Source organism: Oryctolagus cuniculus, chromosome 1, assembly GCF_051225735.1.
Source record: "Oryctolagus cuniculus isolate XC-2025 breed Fujian yellow rabbit chromosome 1, ASM5122573v1, whole genome shotgun sequence".
Taxonomy (NCBI): domain Eukaryota; kingdom Metazoa; phylum Chordata; class Mammalia; order Lagomorpha; family Leporidae; genus Oryctolagus; species Oryctolagus cuniculus.
This window is the reverse complement of record NC_142867.1, coordinates 134940597-134954734: the sequence shown is the minus strand read 5'-3', so window position 1 is coordinate 134954734 and position 14138 is coordinate 134940597. Positions and strand designations below refer to the sequence as shown.

Here is a 14138-nt window from a genome sequence, read left to right as displayed (position 1 = left end):
GCAACCGGGACAGAATCCGGCGCCCTGACCAGGACTAGAACCCGGAGTGCTGGCGCTGCAGGCAGAGGATTAGCCTAGTGAGCTGTGGCGCTGGCCCTCAGCTGATTATTAGCCATCTTGTTTTAGTATTCATATTGTGAGCAGTGCTGTCTGAGTGTGGTTGGAAAATGCTAAGATATCCCTAGTGGTGAACTGTGGAATGCAGAAGCAAGTGAGGTAGAGTAGGATCCAACCCCTCTGTAGGAAGAGGTTGGGTCATAGAAGCTTTCACAAGCCTGGAAGGGGCAGACGACCCGTATGTTGGGCTGGAAGGACTGTTGAGGACTGTTAGTCACCACACAGTGCTCACCAGTGTAAGGCACCAGATGTTCCTCAGTGTGGCACACTTTATTTGGGGTTCATTATTAAACTGGGCGGACAGTTTGGTGGGTTTTGTTTTTGTTCGTTTGTTTGTTTTGTTTTTTGGTTTTTTTTTTGCTTGTTTGTTTTTGTAGAAAGAAAATGTAAAAGCAAATTACAGTCCCAGAGAACAACATTCAACTCTGAAACAAAATGTTTTACTTGCTTTTGAATTAATACCCAAACCCTAACAGGAAAAACTTTGATGTCTGACAGTTATGGGGCAAAATTGCCATGCTGGAGATACATTAGTTGTTAGATAAATACTCATACTTTTTTTCTTAAGTTTTATTTATTTGAAGTCAGAATGACAGAGAGAGACAGGCAGACAGAGAGAGACAGAGAGACAGAGACGTAGAAAGAGAGAGAGAGGAATCTTCCATCTACTAGTTCACTCCCCAGAATGCCTGCAACAGTCAAGTCTAGGCCAGGCTGAAACCAGGAGCCAGAAACTCCATCCAGGTCTCCAACGCAGTGGGCAGGAGCCCAGGTACTTGGCCATCATCTGGTGCTTTCTCAGGCACATTCGCAGGAAGCAGGGCAGCCAGGACTTGAACAGGTGCTCCACTATGAGGTGGTGGCCTTGAAAGCTGTGGCTTAACTTGCTATACCACAGTGACGGCCCCACTCATAGTTCTCAGTTGATTCTTCCATAAAAACTTCCCCTTCTCATGCCCCATACCCCAGAATTGGGAGGCCACCTAGAGAAAACTTTACCCCGCTCCATCCATCCTCATGCTGACGTGACAGATGGTCCAATTAGATAACCAACAGTAGAGACACAAAAGTCAGATGCAAGATCTTTAGTACCGTGTAGGCTTTTCTGGGGAGGAGGTTCATGAGAGACCCATTGTCAACTAATTGAATTTTTAACACAATTTTACACATATTCCACTGTACAAGGAAACTTCAAAAAGCTCAGAAAGATATGTATTTTGAGAAACCTATGCATGGATTTCAAAATTTCTTTGCACCAAAATAAACTTGCCTTTAAATTTTTTTTTAATTTATTAGAATGGGTGGTGGGAAGGAGGGAAGGAAGAAAAAACAGAGAGAGAGAGAGAAACACTCCCAATGGCTGGCTGACTTCCTAAATGCACACATCAGCCTGGGCTGGGCTGCACCAAAGCTGACAGTAGGAATGCAGCCCAGGTCTCCCATGTGGATACCAGAGACTCAGTTACTTGAGCCATCGCTGCTGCTTCCCAGTGTCTGCACTGGCGGCAAGCTGGACTCAGGCATTTTGATGTGGGATCTGGGCATCTAAATGGCTAGTCTAAATGCTTGCTCCCATAAAGGCAATGTCTAATTCCTAGTTTTCCAAGGTCATGTTTAAGAATTTAAAGTACATTTTCAATAGAAGAGTGGTAAAACATCGCAAGTTCCCAGGGTAGTCAGCAAATTTTATTTATTCTATATTGTCATTAATTCAGCTGTACCTAATTGCCACCTGGGTCTGTTTTTCCCCAAGCAGAGGGAGTGGCAGTGGCTCTAGATCTCTACTGGGGGTAAGATTTGGATTGGGTAGGAGACAAACCTTAAACAGCAATGCCGTAGTTCTCCAAGTGTCTTGAACCGGGAAGACTGAGAGGCAGGCACAATTACTGGCACATTTATGCTGTGCTTAAGAGTTGGGATGTTTTTCATGCCTCTCTTTGGTTTTGTTTTTGAATACCATTTTCCATGAACTATAATTTTAGAAGAACTTTCTAGAAGAGAACTACTGTATAGGTTTTGAAAGAAGTATGTGTCCATTAGGCATAATAGTATTGTGAAATTAATTTTGATTTTTTCGGGGGAGGCATATATTCAGTGATTGATTTAACAGATCTAATAACCATGTAAAAAATATATTGACGAAGGAATCCCTCAGTGCTTGGGGGCAGACACCATAAGCAAAGCTCACCTTCCCAGGTTGAGAAATTTGTGGACAAGAAGTTGTCATTGAAATTAAATGGTGGTACGCTGGTGCTGCAGCTCACTAGGCTAATCCTCCACCTGCTGCACCAGCACCCCGGGTTCTAGTCCCGGTTGGGGTGCCGGATTCTGTCCCGTTTGCCCCCCTTCCAGTCCAGCTCTCTGCTGTGGCCCAGGAGTGCAGTGGAGGATGGCCCGAGTGCTTGGGTCCTGCACCTGCAAGGGAGACCAGGAGGAAGCACCCGGCTCCTGGCTTCGGATCGGCACAGCACGCCAGCCGTAGCGGCCATTTGGGGGGTGAACCAACGGAAGGAAGACCTTTCTCTCTGTCTCTGTCTCTCTCACTGTCTATAAGTCTCTCTCTGTCTCTCTCTCTCACTGTCTAACTCTGCGTGGCAAAAAAAAAAAAAATTAAATGGTGGTAGACATGTGCAGGGAATACTGTGGGGACTTGATCGTTTTATAAATCTTGTGACAGATGAATGTGTGGAGATGGCAAATAGCGGACAACAGAACAAGTATCATCATGTTAGAAGCCTTGGAATGAATATTAGTGTTAAACAAAGACATCCATGTTCTCTCTCCAAAAGACCTGTTTTACTGTAATGTAAAAGTTGGGTCATGTACATTTTCATATGAAATTTTTTATTAAAAAAACTTTTGTGATAGTCAAAAAAATATTTTGGCTGGTAGATGTTTGGCTTAGAAGATAAGATGCCTGTGTCCCATGTTGGAGTGCCTGGGTTGGATCCCTGGCTCCTGCTCCTGACTTCCGTTTCCTGCTAATGAAGACCTTCAGGTGTAGTGGTGGTGTTAAGTGGGTTCATACCACCCATGTAGGAGACTAGATTGAGTCCCCAGCTCCCACTTCAGCCCCATTGAGGGCATTTGAGGAGTGATGCATGGGAGATGTGAGCTCGCTCTCTTCTGTTTTGTAAAAAAAAAAAAAATTTTTTTTGAATAACGACATAAAGACAGACATTTTTAAAAATCAATTTTCTTTATTGTTGGGTGGGGGAATCCCCTGCAAGGTCTACACAAGTCCTCCCATGTACTCTCTGGATCGAGTATTTGCTGGATTTCGAACACGAAGTCAGATACTGTTGGGTCACATAGAAGAACAAGATGAAGTCCTCCACTGCCAATTTTCTGACAACAGTGATGATGAAGAATCAGAAGGCCAAGAAAAATCAGAAATTAGGTATGTTAAATATAGACTAGTGCGAATCCTTGTGTGCCGGCACCGCAGCTCACTAGGCTAATCCTCCGCCTTGCAGCATCGGCACACCGGGTTGTAGTCCCTGTCGGGGCACCGGATTCTGTCCCGGTTGCCCCTCTTCCAGTCCAGCTCTCTGCTGTGGCCCGGGAGTGCAGTGGAGGATGGCCCAAGTGCTTGGGCCCTGCACCTGCATGGGAGACCAGGAGAAGCACCTGGCTCCTGGCTTCAGATCAGCACGGTGCACCGGCCGCAGTGGCTATTGGGGGGTGAACCAATGGTAAAGGTAGACCTTTCTCTCTGTCTCTCTCTCTCTCACTGTCCACTCTGCCTGTCAAAAAAAATAAAAAAAATTAAAAAAAATAAAAGAAAAAAAAAGAAATGCTAACAAACAAGTTATTTGATCCTAATCTTTTTTCTAGATGCAGAAGTCACTCATGGATTAAAAAACCAGGCTCTCTTTGCTCTCTCGTTGAACTGCATGGTACTCAGGATGAAACACAGAAGCCAAATTTGGGAAATAAAGGTATATAGACTTTCTCCAATAATTTAGAGCCAGTGATCGTAAGGGACTCTCCATTTTCTCCAGGTGGTAATTGTAAAGCATCTAAGAGTTCTCAAACTTGTTAGCAGTGCCTCCCTGCCTGGTGTCACTTCTGCAATTGTCCCTGTTCTGCCTCTCATTTTTCAAGCTTTTCACTCAGTAAAGAAGCTTTTTTACCAGTCAAGACTGGATAGAGATATAAACTAATTTTCTCGCAACAGAGTTTTGTGGTTTTTTTTTGTGGTTTTTTTTTTGTTTGTTTGTTTTTAAGATTTATTTATTTTATTTGAAAGGCAAAGTTACAGAGAGAGAAGGAGAGGCAGAGAGAGCTCTTCCATTGTTTGGTTCGCTTCCCAAATGGCAGCAAGAACCAGGGCTGGGCCAGGCCGAAGCCAGGAGCCAGGAGCTTCCTCCAGGTCTCCCACATGGGTGCAGGGGCCCAAGGAGTTGGACCATCTTCTGCTTTCCCAGGTACATCAGCAAGGAGCTGGATCATATGTGGAACATCTGGGACTGGAATTGGTGCCCGTATGGTATGCCAGCACTGCAGATGGCGGCTTAACCCATTGTGTCACAGTGCCGGCCCCACACAGAGATTTTTTATATTCAGGTCTGAGTAGATAAACTTTATACTCTTGATGATTTTGAAATGCCTCATAAGCAATTCATCCAGTGTCTACTGCTTCATTGGCACACCAGACTACTGCTCATGATCTATTTAGTATTAAAGTGCAGTTAATTTATTGATTGCCATCACAGTTGATGGGAATTTTTATGTGTCAAGTGGAGTATCAAAGACATGTATATGGAGCCGAGTGACTAATATGGCTGCATCCCAATAATTTCACAGCTCTGGCTCCTGACTCCATCTTCCTGCCAGTAGAGACTGTGATTGGGTTTGTGCCACGCATGTAGAAGACCTGATTGAGTTCCAGGCTTCTGGCTCTGGCACCAGCCCAGCCCTGGCTTTTGCTAGCATTTGGAGAGTGAACCAGCAGAAGGGAACTTTCTGTTTATCTGTCTGTCTCACTCTCTATTTCTCTCTGTGCCTTTCAAGTTAAAAAACAATACACACACACACACACACACATATTGTTGCAAAAACTGCTGTATAATGCAAGATTTTAGTTCATCTCTCTGGACCAATGATGGTCACCCCAAAAAAGTAAGAGTATAGAAAATATAAATAACACGGTAAGTGCTGCACTATGAAAATAGCATCCTTTTAGCAGCCTATGCATTTAATATTTACCAAAAATGGACTCTTTTTGTAAGCTTGAACGTGAAATCCCAACTGCTGTGTATTTTTGCCTCTTTTCTCACCTTTCTATTTTAGTGCCTTCCTCTGCTAATTCTAAATTACTTTTATGTCTGCTTTTCTTTTTCGACTCTACATCTGTTGACTATTTTATGAGAAGAAAGTTTTTTTGTTGTTGTTGTTTTTTTTTTTAAATTTTATTTAAGGCCGGCACCGCAGCTCAATAGGCTAATCCTCCGTCTGCGGCGCCAGCACACCGGGTTCTAGTCCCGGTTGGGGTGCTGGATTCTGTCCCGGTTGCCCCTCTTCCAGGCCAGCTCTCTGCTGTGGCCAGGGAGTGCAGTGGAGGATGGCCCAAGTGCTTGGGCCCTGCACCTGCAAGGGAGACCAGGAGAAGCACCTGGCTCCTAGCTTGGGATCAGCGCGGTACACCAGGCACAGCGCGCCAGCCACGGCGGCCATTGGAGGGTGAACCAACGGCAAAGGAAGACCTTTCTCTCTATCTCACTGTCCACTCTGCCTGTCAAAAAAAAAAAAAAAGATTTTATTTAAGGTATACAAATTTCTCATATTTCATATATATAGATTTAGGAACACAGTGATTCTTCTCACTTTACCCTCCCTCCCACCCATGCTCCCACCTTTCTTCCTCTTCCCTCTGCTATTCCCACTGTTAATTTTTACAAAGGTCTATTTTCAGTTTACTTTATACTCATAATATTAACTCTACACTAAGTAAAGAATTCAATAAATGGTAGGGGAAAAAAAAAAAAACACTGTTCCTCAACAGTAGAGACAAGGACTATAAATGATCATCGAATCTCAAAATGTCCATTTCACTCCAAGACTTACTACATTTTAGATACTCTATTAGTTACCACAGATCAGAGAAAACATATGGTATCTGTCTTTTTTGGAACTGGCTTATTTCACTATAATGATCTCCAGTTGCATCCGTTTTGTTGCAAAAGACAGGATTTCATTTTTTAGTTTTGTTTCTTTTATTTTTAAAGATTTGAAGATTGAATGTCTCCAGGAGAGTCAAGAATCAAATTTGCAAAAATTAAGGAATTCAGAACTTATACTTAATGAAGCTAAGCAAAAAATGAGAGAACTTACAATTAACATCAAGATGAAGGAGGATCTGATTAAGGAGCTAATAAAAACAGGTAATAATGTCCTGTGAGCCAGCCTATAGGAGAAAGAGAAGCTTTGAAAGTTGCCTCTGATGTGGTAACATTCACTTTAGATTTTGAAGCTCAGGACTGCGCTTGTGTTAGGTATTACAAGAGATGTTTAGAGCAGTATATGGAGGTTAGTTATTAAAAGAATTTATGTTGAAGTTTCACATATGAATTGTTCCAACTGCTGTGAACTCTGTGTTGTATTGAAACTCTGTAACACTTCACTTTTTTGACATTTTTAAAGAAACATACATGTTAACTTTTTCTAACTTATTTTACTATTTAAATTATACCCTATGTCTTAGTTCATTTTTAACGTCAATCCTAAACTTCCTGTGTTAGATGTAGATAATTTGCACTTCTCTAAAAGATGTCAGGATTTGTTCTTGAGAGCAGTTGTAGGCAAACCAAGCTTTGTCTCACATGTGTCTGAGCTCGGGGTATGTCCTACATGCTCCCCTCATTTTATCGTCAGCTGCATTAGGCTTGCCTAAAAAAGGCAGCTCAGACTGTTTGTTGTTTTCCTTCAAATGCACTCGAAGGGTCAGCTTCAACTGCTTTGAAATTCAGTAAAGAATTGAAGGAAAAGGAAACGTTGCATTTCATTTCTCCAACTCGAATGAAAAACAGCTCCATGATCTCCTTTGGGGGAAACTGAAGGACATGCTGTCTTTCTTTTCTTCAAGCCCAAGGCGATAATCACGTTCAAAATACATAAATTATGGTGGTCTCGAATCTGATGCACAAAGAAGACAGCTGCCTTCCCACTTCCCTCCTCTGCCTGCAGGCTTGGTTTCTGGGGTTGGCGCTCCTTCCTCAACCTGCTGCCTTTTCCTCTGTCTTAGTGGCATAGGTGGCAGGCAGCATCTGAGCGCCAGTTAACCTAGATATTTGGAATTTGACCATGCCCCTTCTTCACAGGGGATCAAATGCCAGTTGAACCCTCTTCCAAGAGCTGATATAGGGGTTTAAATGGCTCCTCCCTCTAAAGATTTCTGGGTAGTGCCAGGGAAGTTGAGAATAATTAACTCCTGGAATAATTGTTTTCTTTTACAAAAGTTACCACATCGTGGATCTCAATAAAGAGAATCTTTTGTGGCCTGCGGTATCCTTACCGGTTGATCTAAAATAGAGACAACCTGAGCGTACACACAGTGGCCCTGTTCTCACTCATCAGAGCCAAGGGCAGTTTGGAGCCTTCCTCAGAATCCTCTCCCCTCTCTGCCTCCTTCCCTCTTTAACAGCCAAGTTTTTAAGCCTTTGTCTTAAATGCTTACTTACCTTGCTCAGCCAGATTCTTAGAATAGAGCATTTTTAGGTTTTGATGTTTTAATTTTTAATCATAATTTATAATTGTTATTTTATTATTTTTGTGGTGAAGGTAACGATGCCAAATCTGTAAGCAAACAGTATTCTCTGAAAGTAACAGAACTAGAGCATGAAGCAGAACAGGCAAAAGTGGAGCTAACTGAAACAGAAAAGCAGCTACAGGAACTGGAAAGCAAAGATCTTTCTGATATTGCTCTGAAAGTAAAATTACAGAAAGAGTTCCGTAAAAAGATGGATGCTGCGAAGCTCAGAGTCCAGGTAATTTAGAGAATGTAATAGAGAAAACTTACTTAAGCCTTCCTTTCTTACATAGGAAACTTCCTTATTCAGGAATCTTGCTTTTTAGGATTCTTATACTGAATTAGGAGAGAAGTGGGAGTCAGCTGTTACTGGCCAGGGAATCTGGATGGCAAATTTCTTTTCCAGTGTGCTGACTGGCTTACTTACGTATTTTTCCAATCTGGATAGGCTACTTCTTCACTCAAGAAGTATATTCATTTAATCTAAGGGTGAAAAATAAAGACAACCACAGAAATAGTGTTCTATCTGAAGAACAAAGGATTGACTAGCACTAAAGTAACACTACAGATGTAGAAAGCGTCAGGTACATAGATGATATTTTGTTGGCACTCAACAGTTGGCAACAATTTCAGACAACTATCTGAAACCGTACTGATTGGATTCAAATAAATATGAGTACCACAACGTTTTTTGTTTAATAACTACTAATTTTCTAATTCCTGGATTTATTTATAGCTTCAGAAATAGATACAGTTAAAAATTCTAGTCTATCAGAAATATCCCATTACAGAAAGATTTTGTGTAAGGAAGCCATTTCCAGGTGTTTGGGGGATGGATAACAGTGCTTGATTAGTCTAATCATGATGAATTTTTTAAAAAATATTTATTTACTTGAAAAATCAGTTACAGAGGTGGGGAAGAGAGACACAGAAAGAGAGCGAAATCTTCCATCTGCTTGTTCATTCCCCAGATGGTCGCAACAGCCAGGGCTGAGCCAGGCTGAAGCCAGAGGCTTCATCCTGGTCTCCCACATGGATGCAAGAGCCCAAGCACCTGCTGCTTTTCCCAGGCCTTTAGCAGGGAGCTGGATCAGAAGTGGAACAGCTGAGATACAAACTGGCACTCATGTGCAATGCTGGTGTCACAGGCTACACCACAATGCTGGCTCCCATAATGAATTTTCTAGAATGCTTTCTCTAGTCCTTTTCATCTCACAACTTGTTGCTTTCATGTTGTGAAAATACACTGTTTCCATTGTAGGTAGAGTTGAATTGTAATTAATCTATTCAGAGCATTTTTGGGGGAACTGTTCTATTGTTATTTCAACAAGATGCATGTTTAGTACACTATATATTGGTGTTACTCTGAAAATGGTAGCAAATTTTTAATTATATAGATAGAGATAGGTAATTTTATGGTAATCCTGATCATTTTAAGGATTAATAATTCAGACTACAGCTTGCTGTGGAAACAAGAGCACAGTGCAATAGTATGCAGTCACATACAAAGAACAAGTTGATATGAAAGACCTCTAGTAACCAGATAAAGAGAGTAGTCTATATAAAATATATATGAAGCTATTTGAATGCCTGTGCTTAAGTTATTTATGAAAAATTTAATACATTGGTAATTTTCTGTCCAGGAGAAGGACAAACAGATTAGGGGTCTGGGAGAAAATCCTCTCAAATATAAACTTAGTGTTGTACTGTTTTAATCTTTATCATGTGTATATGTTTATTTTTAAATTAAAAAACATTTTTTTGAGAGAGAAATCTCCTATCCACTGGTTCACTCCCACACGTCCACAGCAGTCAGGGCTGGGCCAGGCTGAAGCAGATAGCTGGAAACTCAATCCAGGTCTCCCATGTGAGTGCAGGGGATTCACATTAGCAGGAAGCTGGACCAGGAGCAGAGCTGGGAACTGAACCCAGGAACTCTGATATGGGATATGGGCATCCCAAGTGGTGTCTCAACCACTAGGCCAAGCACCCACCCCATATTTTTTTCTTAAAGATTTATTTGAAAGGGAAAGAGAAAAGGAAAAGGAAAGGGAGGGGGAGGGGGGGAGAGGAAGAGAGAGGGAGAGAGAGGGAGAGAGAGAGAGAATCTTCCATCCCCTGGTTCACTCCCCAAATGGCTACAATGGCCAGATGTGAGCCAGGAGCCAAGGACTTTCTCCGGGTCCCCCCCACCCCCGGGTTCAGGGGCCTAAGCACTTGCTGCCTTCCCAGGCATTAGCAGGGAGCTGCATCAGAAGTGGAGTAACCAGTATTCAAACCAGTGCCCATATGGGATGCTGGCATCACAGCTGGTGGCCCCACACCCCATATATTTAAAATTAAAATACCTATTAACAGAAAAACAGAGATCCATTTTGTTCTGTTTGATTGTCAGCATCAGAAAATTTCATCATTCTTTTGTTGTTTACATATATGATAAAAATTATGATGGTTTCCCCAATTGTAAAATTAGAAGTGTAGAATAATAAAGCTCTTTGTGAACCTATGAAAAAAATCAGTGAAAATCTATTCCATTGAAGGAAAATGCTTGTTTAGTTTAGCTCAGAATATGAGATGCAGTTGCTCATTTTGAACTATTCCTGTGTCGTCAGGTCTTACAGAAGAAGCAACAGGATACTAAGAAGTTGGCATCACTGTCGATCCAAAATGAAAAACGTGCCAATGAACTAGAGCAGAACATAGATCACTTGAAATATCAAAAGGTACAGCTGCAAAAAAGACTTCGAGAAGAAAATGAAAAAAGGAAGCAACTGGATGCCGAAATTAAGCGGGATCAACAAAAAATCAAAGTAATATTGTCATACATTCCTGCTAAGTATAATACGAAATGTTAATGAGCTCAGAGCTAAGGAAGCCAAGGTCTTGATTCATTGGCTTGTGAAGTGCCTGTCCTTGACCTGCCCTTCACTGCTGTCCTCACTCACTTTTAAAGCTATGTTCATCTACATAGTAAAACCTATTTATTGAATTCTGAGTACTGTCTTGAAGGCTTTGACTTCATAAAAGAAGGTACAGTGATAAAATTTCTCTCAGTAGGATCTTAACTTTGGTTGAAGCTATCAAAAACATTAATTTATAAAGCTGACTTCCTAAAGAACGTCCATCATTTGAATAGGATTTCTAGTTTTCCAAGTGCTTTGATGTGCATTGTCCATGTTGCTACATGGAGAGGTACCAAGTGAAATGCTACCATTTCATTCATGGTGAACAGATCTGTGTGTCCAGCAATTCTATAGAACTGATCTTGTCTAGTTCTCTGTTTCCAGCTAAGAGATTTATTGAGAAAATCACTGTCTTCTCTTAGTCAGTTTATTCTTATCCAAAATGGCCTTAATCAAACTTGTCTCACAGGGCTCTTTTGAAAAAGAAGATAACACACACTTGTCTGGCACCATGTGCCAGGCTCTGTTCTGTTGAAATATTAAGCTGAACCCAAGCCTTAGGACATAATTGGGAATTTCCTAGATTTCTTTAAATTAAAGTTAACACTTTTTTTTTTTTAAAAAATTTATTTATTTATTTGAGAGGCAGAGTTACAGACAGAAGAGGGAGAGACAGAGAGAGAGAGACAAAGATCCTCCATCCACTGGTTCACTCCCTGAATGGCCACAACAGCTAGAGCTGAGCTGATCTGAAGGCTGGAGCCAGGAGCTTCTTCCAGGTTTCCCACGTGGGTGCTGGGGCCCAAGCATTTGGGCCATCTTCCACTGCTTTCCCAAGCCATACCAGAGAGCTGGATCAGAAGTGGAGCAGCTGGGACTTGAATCAGCTTCCACATGGGATGCCAACAACACAGACAGAGGCTTATCCTAATACACCACAGCACCAGCCCCAAGTTAACATTTTATATTTTTAGAGCAGTTTTAGGTTCACAGCAAATCTTCAGAGGAAGATACAAAGATATGGTCAGCCATATACCCATAGACCCCACACATACTTAGGCACCCTCAATATCAGCACCTCCCAGATTTGCTAGACTTTTAACCCTGTGCATTACCTATGTTCTTTAAAAAAAAAAATCACAGAATTTACTATTAGAAGGGAACTTAGAGTTTTTTTTTAAAACTTTATTGAGATAAAATTCACATTATCATTCAACTCACTCACATAGTGTATAATTCCTTGGGTTTTGCTGTAGTACATTATTATTTTTTCTAAATTATAGGAAAATATAACATAAAATTATCATTTTTAATCATTTTAAGTGTAGAATTCAGTGGTATTAATTATGTTTACAACGTTGTGTAACCATTGCCACTATTTCCAAAACTTTATCATCCCAAACAGAAACTCTGTAACCAGTAAGCCTTAACTCTCCATTCTTCCCTTCCTTTAGTTCTTGGCAACTTCTGCTTTCTATCTCTGTGAATTTCCTAGATATATTTTCTAGGTATTTCTTAAAGGTGGAATCATATAAAGTTTGTCCTTATGCGTATGACTTATTTCATTCAGCATGCTTTTAGGATTCATCCATGTTATATGGCTTGTATCAGAACTTCATCCCATTTTATAGGCAAACAATATCCCTTTATACCACATTTTGTTTACCCATATATCTGTCAATGGACACTTGGATTGTTTCCAAACTTTTGACAATTGTGAATAACGCTACCATGAATGCTGTCGTATCAATAATTGAATTCCTGCTTTCACTGCCTTTCGGTATATACCTAGGAGTGGAATTTCTGGATCACGTAGTAACTCTTTAGCTTTTTGAGGAGCTACCAGCTATTTTCCGTAGCAGCAGCATTTCACATTCCCACTCACGATGTGCAGAGCTTCTCATTTCTCCCTGTCTTCATCAACACTTGTTACTTTCTATTTATCTTTTATTATAGACATCCAAGTGGGTATGAAGTGGTATCTCATTGTGATTTTGATTTGCATTTCCCTAATGACTAATGTTGTTGAGCATCTTTTCAAATGTTTAGTAGCCATTTGTATATCTTTAAATGGCAATTCAAGTCCCTTGTTCACTTTTAAAAAAAAATATTTATTTATTTATTTGAAAGAGTTAGAGAGAGGCAGAGGCCGAGAGAAATCTTCCATCCCTTGGTTCACTCCCCAGGTGACTACAACAGCCGGAGCTGCACTGATCCGAAGCCAGGAGCCAGGAGCTTCTCCCATGCAGGTGCAGGGGCCCAAGGACTTGAGCCATCTTCTTCTACTGCTTTCCAGGCGATAGCAGAGAGCTAGATCAAAAGTGGAGCAGCTGAGACTTGAACTGGCACCCCTGTGGGATGCACTGCAGGCTGCAGCTTTACCCACTATGCCACAGCACCAGCCCCCTTTGTTTACTTTTAAGATTTATTTATTTGAAAGGCAGAGTAACAGATAGGGAGAGAGAGAGGGAGGGAGGTAGAGTAGTAGAGGGAGGGTGGTGGGAGAGAAGAGAAAGTGGGAGAGAGAGAACGCCTCCATCTACTGGTTTACTCTTCAAATGCCCACAATAGCCAGGGCTGGGCCAGGGCAAAACCAGGATCCAAGAACTCCATCCAGGTCTCCCATGTGGGTGGCAGGGGCCCACATATTTGGACCATCTGCTGCCTCTCAGGATGTGCATTAACAGGAAGCTGCATGGAGAGTGGAGGCAGATCTGAACCCCAGGCACTCCAGCATGGGAAGCAGGCATCCCAGGTGGGCTTAACCCACTGAGCAATACTCCTGTCTACTTTTTAAAGTGAGTTGATTGCTTTTGTTGTTGAGTTATAGGGATTCTTTATGTATTCTGGACATTAAACCTTTATCAGAAATGATTTCTAGGACTGGCGCTGTGGTACAGTGGGTTAGAGCCCCAGCTTGCAGTGCCAGCATCCCATGTGGGCACCAGTTGGAGTCCTGGCTGCTCCACTTCCAATTCCAGCTCCCTGCTGTTGCACCTGGGAGGGCAGTGGAAGATGGCCCAGATCCTTGGGTCCCTGCACCCTCATGGGAGACCCGGGTGGGAGGATTCCTGGCTTCTGGCTTCTGATCAGCTTAGCTGTGGCCATTATAGTCATCTGGGGAGTGAACCAGCGGATGGAAGACCCCTCTCTCTCTGCCTCTGCCTCTCTCTGTAACTCTGTCAAATAAATAAAATGAGTCTTTAAAAAAAATAATTTCCAAATTTTTTCCCACTCTTTTAAACTCTGATAATATCCTATGATATACAAAAATTGTTTATGTTGAAAAACAATTTTTTTCTATTTTTTTTTCTTTTGTTGCTAGTGCTTTTGGCGTCATATCTAAGAATTTGTTGTCTCTATTGCCA

At 41.7% G+C, this 14138-nt stretch overlaps 1 protein-coding gene across 6 annotated transcripts in view; it reads left to right on the top strand.

Annotated features, from left to right (window-relative positions):
• The window catches only part of KIF27 (kinesin family member 27), a 98726-nt gene that overhangs the window by 46310 nt on the left and 38278 nt on the right, over positions 1-14138 (top strand). For all 6 annotated transcript variants that reach the window (XM_089315367.1, XM_089315383.1, XM_089315376.1 and 3 more), the window contains 5 exons: positions 3348-3517; positions 3955-4058; positions 6348-6503; positions 7900-8105; positions 10480-10677. In XM_089315367.1, coding sequence (XP_089171493.1) covers positions 3348-3517; positions 3955-4058; positions 6348-6503; positions 7900-8105; positions 10480-10677 — 834 coding nt within the window. The remainder of the gene's footprint in view (positions 1-3347; positions 3518-3954; positions 4059-6347; positions 6504-7899; positions 8106-10479; positions 10678-14138) is intronic.